The sequence below is a fragment of the Capricornis sumatraensis genome, chromosome 8, assembly GCF_032405125.1.
Source record: "Capricornis sumatraensis isolate serow.1 chromosome 8, serow.2, whole genome shotgun sequence".
NCBI classification, from domain to species: Eukaryota; Metazoa; Chordata; class Mammalia; order Artiodactyla; family Bovidae; genus Capricornis; species Capricornis sumatraensis.
In genome coordinates this window covers 6,245,307-6,257,677 of record NC_091076.1, presented here as the reverse complement: position 1 = coordinate 6,257,677, position 12,371 = coordinate 6,245,307, and the positions used below count along the sequence as shown (strand labels likewise).

At 40.6% G+C, this 12,371-nt stretch overlaps 1 protein-coding gene across 1 annotated transcript in view; it reads left to right on the top strand.

The window, feature by feature from the left end:
• The window catches only part of TOP6BL (TOP6B like initiator of meiotic double strand breaks), a 107,060-nt gene that overhangs the window by 76,559 nt on the left and 18,130 nt on the right, over positions 1-12,371 (top strand). Inside the window, exons 8-11 of the mRNA XM_068976428.1 lie at positions 12-83; positions 1,598-1,793; positions 4,510-4,660; positions 9,246-9,392. Coding sequence (XP_068832529.1) covers positions 12-83; positions 1,598-1,793; positions 4,510-4,660; positions 9,246-9,392 — 566 coding nt within the window. The remainder of the gene's footprint in view (positions 1-11; positions 84-1,597; positions 1,794-4,509; positions 4,661-9,245; positions 9,393-12,371) is intronic.

The following is a 12,371-nucleotide window of genomic DNA, read 5'->3' as shown; positions in this document are numbered from 1 at the left end:
TTACTTTGCAGGGCAGAGAGTGAACCTGCTTTGACCCTGTCGAATGGACTTGCTCTTGTCGTAAACTGTCAACATTACCTGAGGTGAAGGGGAAGCCTTGTTGTCACGCTCCATGTTTTACTCTTATTATGAGTATGAATGTGGGCAGAAATTGAAAATGGTCTCAGTTGTCAATTCTTAGTGCCAAGTGTCAGATTCTCTGTAAGAAAAGAGAAAGTAAAAAAATTTAAGCTATCTGTATTGAAAACTATTATTATTCCTGGCTCCGGGATGTATTCTTATTTACCTGAGGGCAGGCATGTTCCTTCATCTCTCCATGCCTTAATTTCTTCTGTGAATGAATCAAAACAAACTCTGCTAATTCTGATTCCATTTAGGCATGAGAAGAGAGAAATGACTTTAAAAGGTTACTTGCACTCTTGGGTAGAGAGATACTATGAATACAAAGGAATTCTTTGTATATTATTGTTTGTGTATTAGCATTTTACATAGGCTTAGAAATCATCTTTGTTCCCGCCTCCACCTTTTTCAGACTACAAAAAAAAAAAAAAAAAAAATCCATGGAGGAGGTGGAAAATAAATGGAATAGAACCCTGTGCTTTGCCTTCCTGTGCTATCCAATTACTGCAGAATCCAAAGTGAACATGAATTATAGCAAGACAAAGCCTAACTTATGTTTAAGTCCAACTAATTTATTCTTTCTTTAGTAGTTTCTGCCTCTGCTTATATGCCCTGAATCAATACTGGCAGCCATAGGACCTTAAGGCTTGAAGAGGCTGCCTGTGGTTTCTCAATCTGTTTTCTTACTCTTGCTCAAAATTACCTCTCCAGTTAGAATATGTTTATTCTTTAATATTTGCAGGAAATAAAACCCTCATCCCATATCTTTCTTTAGTAATCTTCTAGCATCATACAATCCCTGCAGGTAGACAGCTTGCTATCACAGATTTACCGAAAGAGTTTAAGCCTCTAAGCCAGTGTTTATGGACATATTTCCCCGGGTGACCTGATTAGTTTACAGAAAGGGGGAAAGGTTTATTAATATTTCTTTTCTGTTTATAAAAGAGCTCTCAGAAAGTAAACAAATACCAGATTTCACAAGATTCTTTCTAGGAGTGGAAGATGTTTCAATTTTTTCTCATCACTCCTACCAAATAGTAACCTCAGACTTCTTCAGGGGAAAGCGCAGCATATGTAAAAGGAGACATCTAAGAATCACTAGGCCAGTTTTAGGCCATTTGACTGACCCATACCCCACCTCCACCATGCTGGTCTTTGAATTATCTTGGAAACTTCTGCTCAGAACCACAGAGTAGTTTTAGTAGAGGAAATAGACTTTTGAGAATATAAAACTGCCATTAACGGGAGCAAAAGCAGGAGCCATGCTGCAACTCCTGAAATGCCAATTTGTCTACTTTTTCCATTGCCTGTGATTCACTGAGTGGGACACAAGTTACTTATTCCAGCAAAATTTATGTGGTGGATTATATGGTTATGCATATGCTAGAGGTTATAAAAAGAATCTTGAATGCCCTTTAAAATAATTTCTTAAGAAGGAAAAAGGCTAAATTTTTCTTACCTGCTTTTTTTTTGGCAGTACACCAAAATTTGACACAACTGAATTACCCTGCAGCAGAATCCATCCTGTGCTGGGACATCCAGTAATGCTCTTCATCCCTGATGATGTGGTGGGAATGGGCTTGTTGGGAGAGCTGACGCTGACTCCAGCCGTGGCTCTGTGTCCTTGCCCAAAGGTCTTTTCCAACCAGCTGAACAAGATCTCTTCCATTTCCATATCCTTTTGATGACAGAGTCCATCAAAATTTTCAAATTCCTTGTCTTTGAAAATGGATTTTTATATTTTAATCCTAGGAAAGCCGCTAGCATATAAACTCTGTATGTAGAAGCTGGTATAATTTGTATAAAAACAAAAACCCAATATGAAAGCTAAGCTTGCAAATTTGTTCAAGAAACTGAAAACTATAAAATATGACCCACGGTGCCACCGGGTTTTCATATGGTCCAGTGTGACTGGAGCAGGAGTGAATGATGCAAATAGGAGCAGTGAGGCTGGAAAAGTAGTTTGGAGTTGAATATTTTGGATCTTAAGTGCCACACTAAGGAATGTGAATTTTATTGTGTGTATAATGGGAAACCGGTTAATGTTTTAGGACTCGCCAGCAGCCTTGTACAGAGTGGGTGGGAGAGAAAAGTCAGTAATCGCTAAGTACATAAGTAAGTGAACTGGGTGAGAGATATTAAGTGCATGAATTAAAGGTGTGATGAGCATGGAAAGGAGAGTTATCACTGGAAGGAATCAACAAAACGAGGTAACCAGTTCACTGTTTGGCGAGGGAGAGATTAGGGGTAAGAAGTAGCTAAAGTTGCTGTCAACAGCCCTATATGCAGAAGATACAGGGTGGATATAGATATATGGAGATATAGATATATGGAAACAGAAAATAGATGGGGAAGGATTCTTTTGGGGTGATAAAAAATATCCTAAAACTGATGGTGGTGATGGTTGCACAACTTTTTGAATATACTGAAACCAATTTAATTGTACACTTTAAATGGGTGATTTGTATGATATGTAAATTAAATCTCAGTAAATCTGTTGGAAAAGATTTCCATGGATGGCTGACAGAATAATGATGCTGGCAACAAGATGAAAATTATAAATAGCAGATCTGAGGAGTGAAGAAGATTAGTTTAGCTTTACATATGTTGCATTTATGTTGCCCACAGAACATGTTTTAAAAATAGCCATATAGAAATTTTGGTCTGGAATTTGGAAGTGGTCAGATTTAGAGATATAGAGCCTCAGTGTTTTTTCCATAGGTGAGTGAGTATGGTATAGTATATGCTATGGCTAGAATATGACACAGGAGTAAACAAGTATATTGTTTGAAGGATTCTCACACTATATGTGTGTGAGCTTTAAGTGATATTTACATTTACTATGAATACTGTTACAGTTGAGTTTAAATCTATCTCCTTCTTACCCGTTTTCTGCTTGTTCCTTGTATTTTCTTTTCTTTTCCTTGAAGGCAGACTGGATAAGGTATAGTTGTATGCTATAAAACCTAAAGCAATCCCTAAGTTAATATCACAAAGAGTTATAACTAGTAATTCAAAAAGGGGGATAAAAATGGAGTCATTAAAAATACCCAATCCAAAATAGAATCCAAAATAGAAAAGAAGAAAGAGGAAATAAAATACAAGGAACAAACAAAATGCATAACAAGATGATAGACTCAAATGCAACCATAACAAGAACTCATATTAGATGTGAATAGTTCAGACAACCCAGTTAATTAAAAGACATTCACACACCCTGACTCTCCAGATACACCACTCTTATTCTGAGTTTGGAGCACTTCAAAGCTCCCTGGCTCTAAACAGCGAATGTGTTGGCCTCAGCTCATGTGTTAACGCCTTCTTGAGTTTGTGACGGAGACTTCACTTATAGACACTGCCTCCCTTTGCTCTGTTGTGACTTTCAGGAATGTCCCCGTGCCCCCTGGATTTTAATCTTCACACTTACTGCCTCCTGTTTACCTTATGAAAAAGAGGATTAAAACAGAAAGATGAAGGAAAATATATATTCTGGGCTTATTAGCTTTGGCCCAGGGGGACTAAAAAAGCTTACGCAGTGGTTCTTAACTGGGTACTTTTGCCCTCAGAGGACATCTGGCAATGTCTGGAGACATTTTGATCCTTATGACTGGAGGCAGAGGTGATACTGGCATCTAGTGGGAGTGGGTAGAAGCCAGGGATGCTGCTTTAGCATCCTATAGTGCACAGGACAGCCCCACAGTAAAGAAGTGTCTGGCCCAGACTGTCAGTGTGCCAAGATCAAGAAACACTGGGTTATAGGGAGGGTGTGGGTGGGACTGGAAAGTCAAGGGGAGGAAACCATTTTAGGGGCCTATCTTTCTTAGTCCTGGTTAGAGAGTAGGTTGGAGAAGGTGAAGCATTTCCTTCTCAATCTGAACGTACTCATACTCACTGGAAAATATTCTTTGGTATATGCTTTTTTTTTTTTTTTGGTATATGTTTTTAATCTTGCATGCATCACTTAGTATTACAGTTTATTGGTTTTTATGTGTATCTCCCATACTGTAAATCTGACTTGAAGATAGGTATTAAATCTGTATATTCATGTTTGTATCCCCAGAATTTAGTACAGTACAGGGTTTAGCCCATGTTATTAATACCATTCAAACCTATGATTTAATGAATAGGATCAATAAATAAACAAATTGTCCCAACACTATACTCGTAGCTCACACTCATTAAATGTGGAATAGATTTCTGAAGATTCTAGTGGTTCAGTTTTTGGTGACTCACACCTATCCTTAATGTGGAAAGGGCTTAATATGTAATTGCCTAGCATGCTAGTTTATTTCTGAGAGTGTGAACCAGGTCATTGTTGCATTTGTTTTTTGCAAATGAATACATAATCTCAAAAAACTAACATTTTGGAGTTTTCTTTAGCCACTATACATATTTCTGTATGGACCTTCAGGTCTGCCTCTGATATTTCCAAATTCAGAGCAGCCAACTACTGCTGTCTTCAAAGATGCCTCTTATTTCATTGACTGGAAGAAATACCGCTTGAGTATGGTGCCCAATTTGGATCTCAGTTTAGACAGCGGTAAATCTCTCTCTCTCTCTCTCTCTCTCTCTCTGTTTGCATAGGAATAAAGAACTCTGTAAAATATTAGAGAAATGCAAGAAAATATAAATAGCAAATATATATAAGAATAGGACCTAGTGATCTGATGGCTTAGGTTGAGGGTATAGGTAAGAGTCTGGCTAAGTCAGAGAGTCCACGTGAAGTGAGTCATACAGGTGTCAACAGGCAAAGCCCCACCAGAGCCTAACTGTTTTGGTATTATGTGTTAATGCTGGCTCCCCTCTCATTTCTACTGCCTCCTCTATTCCTGGTCTCTTTGAAGTAGTCAGTGGGCCTTTACTTTCTAGGGATTTGTTCAGAAGGTTTCTGTTGTACCTGGAGTTTTAAAAAGATTATTAAAGTTGCAGTCACATCTTTGACTCTATTGTGGAAGAGAAATATTTCCCAATGAAATGAGAAAAATCCATATAAAATTACTTAGAAAAAATATAATACTACATAAAAGCAAGGCAGAAGTATCAACCATATAGTAATAAACCTGGGAAACTGACTGTGCTGTTCGTATAGAGCCTAACCACATTGGCTTTGGGTGAATTATGCTGAAAATTGGATGCTTAATAATTCAACCAACAAATGAAACTGAGAGATAGGAATATGCAACCATAAGCTGATGTCTAGGAGCTTTATATTCTTGAACTTGACTGTTGTTAGCCAGAATCCTTTGATATTTAAAAGATAGTCTGTTCAATTGGATCCTGAGGAAGTTCACCAGTAGGGAGGAGGTATTCAGGGAGGACGTATTCTAGAGTTATAACTGGTATGAGAAGATTGAAGTCTCCTGATACAGGGATGTATCTCTGAGAGAATCTTCATCTAGGAAGAAGGCCTCATGCTGAGGCTTTTTTTTCTTGAGTAGGTAGTTTTTCCAGAGGGTGGAATGGAAGGAGGTATCCTTGGACTCCTGTAGGTAAGTGGTTTCGTGAGGAAAGAATGTTTGGTCTTAATAAGGCTGTGGCCACAACTGTGGGCTGGCTCTTGTTTTTTATATTAAGAAAGGCCACAGACACTGAGCTAACAGTGGAGGTGAAGACTAGGTGCCCAGGCATTGAGGAAGACATTATGTTTAACTGGCCAAGAAATGTCAATGATGGCCTTTGTCACTAGCCACTCACACCTCTGGCAGCACTTACATAACACCATCAGTGGGGGCGAAGGGTTTTCCCCGCTGTCTTGGTGCCTGAGTCCAAATTCCATTTTCTCTTCCTGGCTTTGACCCTTGTTAGGGGGTCTTAGTAACTTGAATGGTGATTCATGTTCCTCTGAAAGTGAGGCAAGTGAATGAATGACATGTAATACTGTCTATTAATGTTTTGGTTTAAACTGAATTGGACCACATGGATTGTACTTAAAAAGATTAAGGTGCTAGAAAGTGACTGTAGGGATCAGATTACATGGGAATACAAATATCAGATAGCATCGTGGTTCAGTTCAGTTCAGTTCAGTCGCTGAGTCGTGTCCGACTCTTTGCGACCCCATGAATCGCAGCACGCCAGGCCTCCCTGTCCATCACCAACTCCCGGAGTTCACTCAGACTCACACCCATCGAGTCAGTGATGCCATCCAGACATCTCATCCTCGGTCGTCCCCTTCTCCTCCTGCCCCCAATCCCTCCCAGCATCAGAGTCTTTTCCAGTGAGTCAACTCTTCGCATGAGGTGGCCAAAGTACTGGAGTTTCAGCTTCAGCATCATTCCTTCCAAAGAAATCCCGGGGTTGATCTCCTTCAGAATGGACTGATTGGATCTCCTTGCAGTCCAAGGGACTCTCAAGAGTCTTCTCCAACACCACAGTTCAAAAGCATCAATTCTTCGGCGCTCAGCCTTCTTCACAGTCCAACTCTCACATCCATACATGACCACTGGAAAAACCATAACCTTGACTAGAAGGACCTTAGTCGGCAAAATAATGTCTCTGCTTCTGAATATGCTATCTAGGTTGGTCATAACTTTCCTTCCAAGGAGTAAGCATCTTTTAATTTCATGGCTGCAGTCATCATCTGCAGTGATTTTGGAGCCCAAAAAAATAAAGTCTGACACTGTTTCCACTGTTTCCTCATCTATTTGCCATGAAGGGATGGGACCAGATGCCATGATCTTCGTTTTCTGAATGTTGAGCTTTAAGCCAACTTTTTCACTCTCCACTTTCACTTTCATCAAGAGGCTTTTTAGTTCCTCTTCACTTTCTGCCATAAGGGTGGTGTCATCTGCATATCTGAGGTTATTGATATTTCTCCCGGCAATCTTGATTCCAGCTTGTGTTTCTTCCAGTCCAGCGTTTCTCATGATGTACTCTGCATATAAGTTAAATAAGCAGGGGGACGATATACAGCCTTGATGTACTCCTTTTCCTATATGAAACCAGTCTGTTGTTCCATGTCCAGTTCTAACTGTTGCTTCCTGACCTGCATACAGATTTCTCAAGGGGCAGGTCAGATGGTCTGGTACTCCCATCTCTTTCAGAATTTTCCACAGTTTATTGTGATCCACACAGTCAAAGGCTTTGGCATAGTCAATAAAGCAGAAATAAATGTTTTTCTGGAACTCTCTTGCTTTTTCCATGATCCAGTGGATGTTGGCAATTTGACCTCTGGTTCCTCTGCCTTTTCTAAATCCAGCTTGAACATCAGGAAGTTCACAGTTCACGTATTGGTGAAGCCTGCCTTGGAGAATTTTAAGAATTACTTTACTAGCATATGAGATGAGTACAACTGTGTGGTAGTTTGAGCATTCTTTGGCATTGCCTTTCTTTGGGATTGGAAAGAAAACTGACCTTTTCCAGTCCTGTGGCCACTGCTGAGTTTTCCAAATTTGCTGGCATATTAAGTGCAGCACTTTCACAGCATCATCTTTCAGGATTTGAAAGATGTTCGTTTCCAAGGCAAACCATTCAATATCACAGTAATCCAAGTCTATGCCCCAACCAGTAATGCTGAAGAAGCTGAAGTTGAACAGTTCTGTGAAGACCTACAAGACCTTTTAGAACTAACACCCAAAAAAGATGTCCTTTTCATTATAGAGGACTGGAATGCAAAAGTAGGAAGCCAAGAAACACAAGGCAAATTTGGCCTTGGAATGTGGAATGAAGCAGGGCAAAGACTAATAGAGTTTTGCCAAGAAAATGCACTGGTCATAGCAAACACTCTCTTCCAACAACACAAGAGAAGACTCTACACATGGACATCACCAGATGGTCAACACTGAAATCAGATTGATTGTATTCTTTGCAGCCAAAGATGGAGAAGCTCTATACAGTCAACAAACAAGACCGGGAGCTGACTGTGGCTTAGATCATGAACTCCTTATTACCAAATTCAGACTGAAATTGAAGAAAAGTAGGGAAAACCGCTAGACCATTCAGGTATGACCTAAATCAAATCCCTTATGATTATACAGTGGAAGTGAGAAATAGATTTAAGGGCCTAGATCTGATTGATAGAGTGCCTGATGAACTATGGAATGAGATTCGTGACATTGTACAGGAGACAGGGATCAAGACCATCCCCATGGAAAAGAAATGCAAAAAAGCAAAATGGCTGTCTGGGGAGGCCTTACAAATAGCTGTGGAAAGAAGAGAGGTGAAAAACAAAGGAGGAAAGGAAAGATATAGGCATCTAAATGCAGAGTTCCAAAGAATAGCAAGAAGAGATAAGAAAGCCTTCTTCAGCGATCAATGCAATGAAATAGAGGAAAACAACAGAATGGGAACGACTAGGGATCTCTTCAAGAAAATTAGAGATACCAAGGGAACATTTCATGCAAAGATGGGCTCGATAAAGGACAGAAATGGTATGGACCTAACAGAAGCAGAAGATATTAAGAAGAGGTGGCAAGAATACACAGAAGAACTGTACAAAAAAGATCTTCAGGACCTGGATAATCATGATGGTGTGATCACTCATCTAGAGCCAGACATCCTGGAATGTGAAGTCAAGTGGGCCTTAGAAAGCATCACTATGAACAAAGCATTGTCGTTAAGAGCACAGATTTTGGGATTAATCTAAACAGTTCCATCACCTACTGTCTCATATCAGGCAATGTATTTATCCTATCTGTGCCTCTTTTCTTGTCTGTAAAAGAACCTAAGACTAGGTTCCCATACCATTGTGTGGTGAAATCTAAATGTTGAGATAGTTCAACTTCATGTGGTACATGGCATGTAGTCAGCATTCAATACAAGTTAGCTCTTATTGTGACCATTACTCTTTTACTAGTGATACCCACATCTTACTAGCCTCTTACTGCTGATATCTACCTTAGAAAGTAACTTGAGGAATGAATGAATTTATTGTATAATGCTTCTCAGTAAATTCTAAGGAATGCTGTTTGATTTGCATTTTACACACCCAGTTGTTATTTTGATGTTCTTCCTGTGAGTCACTATTATTTGCTTCCATCATGTGGGTAGAGAAACAGATTGAGGAGGAGAAGGGAGTGTTCAAATTTAGATCTGTCTAAGGTCCCTCTTTGAAGCATAGGTTATTTATTCACCTAGCTTTTTGAGGGCTTTACCTATCTTAGGATATTCTGTAATATCTCATCCTCTAGGTTCGGTGCTTCCAGATGTGAGTTATCAGGTGGAATCCGGAGAGGGAGATCAGTCTCAGAATATGGGCCCCCAGGGACAAACTGTGCTGCTTTTTCTCTTTGTGGATTTCCACAGAGGATTTCCAGGCCAGAAAATGGAACTTTGGGGTAGGTATAGAAGAATGGGGCTGCCAGCTTGGATGTGCTTAAATGTTAAGAGAATAAAGAAAAGAGACTTGGGGACTTCCCTGGTGGTCCGGTGGCTAAGACTCAATGCTCCTAAACTCTCCAATGAAATCACTGAGTTTCAATCCCTGGTTGGGGAACTAGATCCCACATGTGTCAATTAAGAGTTCACATGCTATGACTAAAGATCCCACAGCAAAGATCAAAGATCCCATGTGCTGCAGCTAAGACCTGGTGCAGCCAAATAAATTTAAAGAAATATTTTTAAAAGAAAGGAGACTTTACATGAAGCATAAATCTGAATAGATGTCCTTCTGTAGAATAACACATCTCAGTGCAAACCTTGCTTAAATAAATGATATGCTCTGTGAGGAAGATCTACATCTTGAAGTGTCACTTAGATGGTGACAGTCCCAGATTTGGTTGACCAGAAATCAGCAGACACTTCCTGTTGGTCCCTACAGAGTATATTACCTTAGTTCTCAACCTCAGCTGCACAATGTATTACCTGAGGAGCTTCTAAAAAATGCCCACACCTCATCCCTAGAGATTGGATTTCCTTGGACTGAAGTGGGCCTCAGGTATCAGTATGTTTTTAAAGCTTCTCAGGTTGGAGTACTATTCACCATCCTCCTGCTTTTCCAAGTACAATCAAGAAAAGCTATCAGTCTTACTTGGCGTTAACGCAACATCTCAAATTCAGCACAAGGAGGTATGGGAGTGCATTGGTATGAATGGCTTTGTGGGATTGCCACATCAACTTCTGGAACAGGACAAAGAGTCCTTGTTCAGGCATACAGTTGCCTTTGGCATTTATCTAACAGATAGGTAATAACCTGCTATCAGAAGGTTCTCTCTGTTAAAGCTGTGATTTACATCCTGTTTTGTGCTCCATGAAACACGTGCATCATCAGAATCACCTGGAGTATTTGAAAATGTGCAGCTTCCTGGGCAAGGATTTACTCAAGTTTTGCTAATGTAAACATCTGTATGGCTCAGGAATATGCTTTTTTAACAGAATTCTCAGGTGATTCCTAAACATGGTACAATTTGAAAACCACTGAATGTAAGAGTTGATGCTTTTGAATTGTGATGCTGGAGAAGGCTCTTGAGAGTCCCTTGGGCTGCAAGGAAATCAAACCAGTCAATCCTAAAGGAAATCAACCCTGAATACTCATTGGAACGACTGATGCTGAAGCTGAAGCTCCAGTACTTTGGCCACCTGATGTGAAGAGCCAGCTCATTGGAAAAGACCCTGATGCTGGGAAAGATTGAGGGCAGGAGGCGAAGGGGACGACAGAGTGTGAGATGATTGGATGACATCAGTAACTCAGTGGACATGAGTTTGAGCAAACTCTGGGAGATAGTGAAGGACAGAAACCTGGCATGCTGTAGTCCATGGGGTTGCAAAGTCGGACATAACTTAGTGACTGAGCAAATAAGAGTGGCTTATGCATTTTAATCCAATAAAGTCTGAGACATAAATTTAAGTGTTTCTCAGTGCCCTCTGAAACTCTGAAGGAAGTACCAAGAAGTGGAACTTCTGAATGTCTGGGGAAATGTTCACAAACCTCCCTTTTGGGGCTCCTGACATGTTTCTGTGTTATTCTTCCTTTGTGGGCCAATGTTTTTTCTTGAGACTTTACTCTCTAGGCATTCCAGTGCTGTTTGGTGTGGCCCTGTTCCCACCGAGTCATAAGAGAAATGAGACAGCTTACAACTTCAGATCAAAAGAGCTGACATCGACTGTGCCAGTTATTTGTTGAACTTGTGGGATTCTTCCTGCTGCCAAGCTTCCATGCCTCTCCTACTTTTCCCCACCATGTGATATTCTTTAGGGGAGAACCACTGCTTTCCTGGGCTCTGGCTTGCAGCTCTTTGAAGAGCTGGTGTTCCCTGGTGCCCCACTGTTCCATTCATTAAGATGCTGGAATGGGAATGTAGAAGAGAGACAATCTGTGAGGCTTCCAACTAGGAGGTCAAACGTGAAAATGCCTAGGGCTGTTTGTTACCTGCTTCTGCTCACCTGGACAGAGGCTCTTAAAAGAAGCAGCTTAGTATGGTGGAAAGGACTTCAGGATACAATCAAGAGACCTGGGGTTAATTTTTAGTTCTGCTATCAAATTCCTTAATGACTTTTGGGAAGCAAGTCACATGAATTATCTTATCCTTCCTTTTCATATATTTAACATGAGATTGTTGGATGAGATGCTATCAAAGCCCTTCCAAGTCTAAAGACCCTCTTCAGGTGTAAGATCTAGTATTTTTAGGCTTTTTTTTTTTTTAGGTCTGCTATGTTCAGTCTTCCCCGCTGCTGCTGCTAAGTCACTTCAGTAGTGTCTGACTCTCTGTGACCCCATAGACGGCAGCCCACCAGGCTCCCCCATCCCTGGGATTCTCCAGGCAGGAGTACTGGAGTTGGGTGCCATTTCCTTCTCCAATGCATGAAAGTGAAAAGTGAAAGTGAAGTCACTCAGTCGTGTCCAACCCTCAGCGACCCCATGGACTGCAGCCCACCAGGCTCCTCCGTCCATGGGATTCTCCAGGCAGGAGTACTGGAGTGGGGTGCCATTGCCTTCTCCGTCAGTCTTCCCTAGGATGACATAAAGTCTGGTACCCCATTCTGAATCCTATTACACATACTTCCTCAGAAACCAGGGTTACTTATCATTCTTCTAGAACTGTACTAGTTTGCACACCTGTTTAGTTTGACTCTGAAGGCCTGCGGCATTTCAGGTAGTTGTACTAAGTATTAGATTAAACTGAAATTCATCACTGCATCAGTAAGCAGAGAGTTATTATCTTAAAATTTCTGGGGCTTCCCTGGTGGTCCAGTGGTTCAGATTCTGTGCTTCCACTGCAGCAGGTTGGGGTTCAGTCCCTGGTCAGGGAAGTTCTGCATGCCGTGAGGTGCAGCAAAAGATAAATAAATTTTTAAAAATAAATAAAATTTCCTTAGAC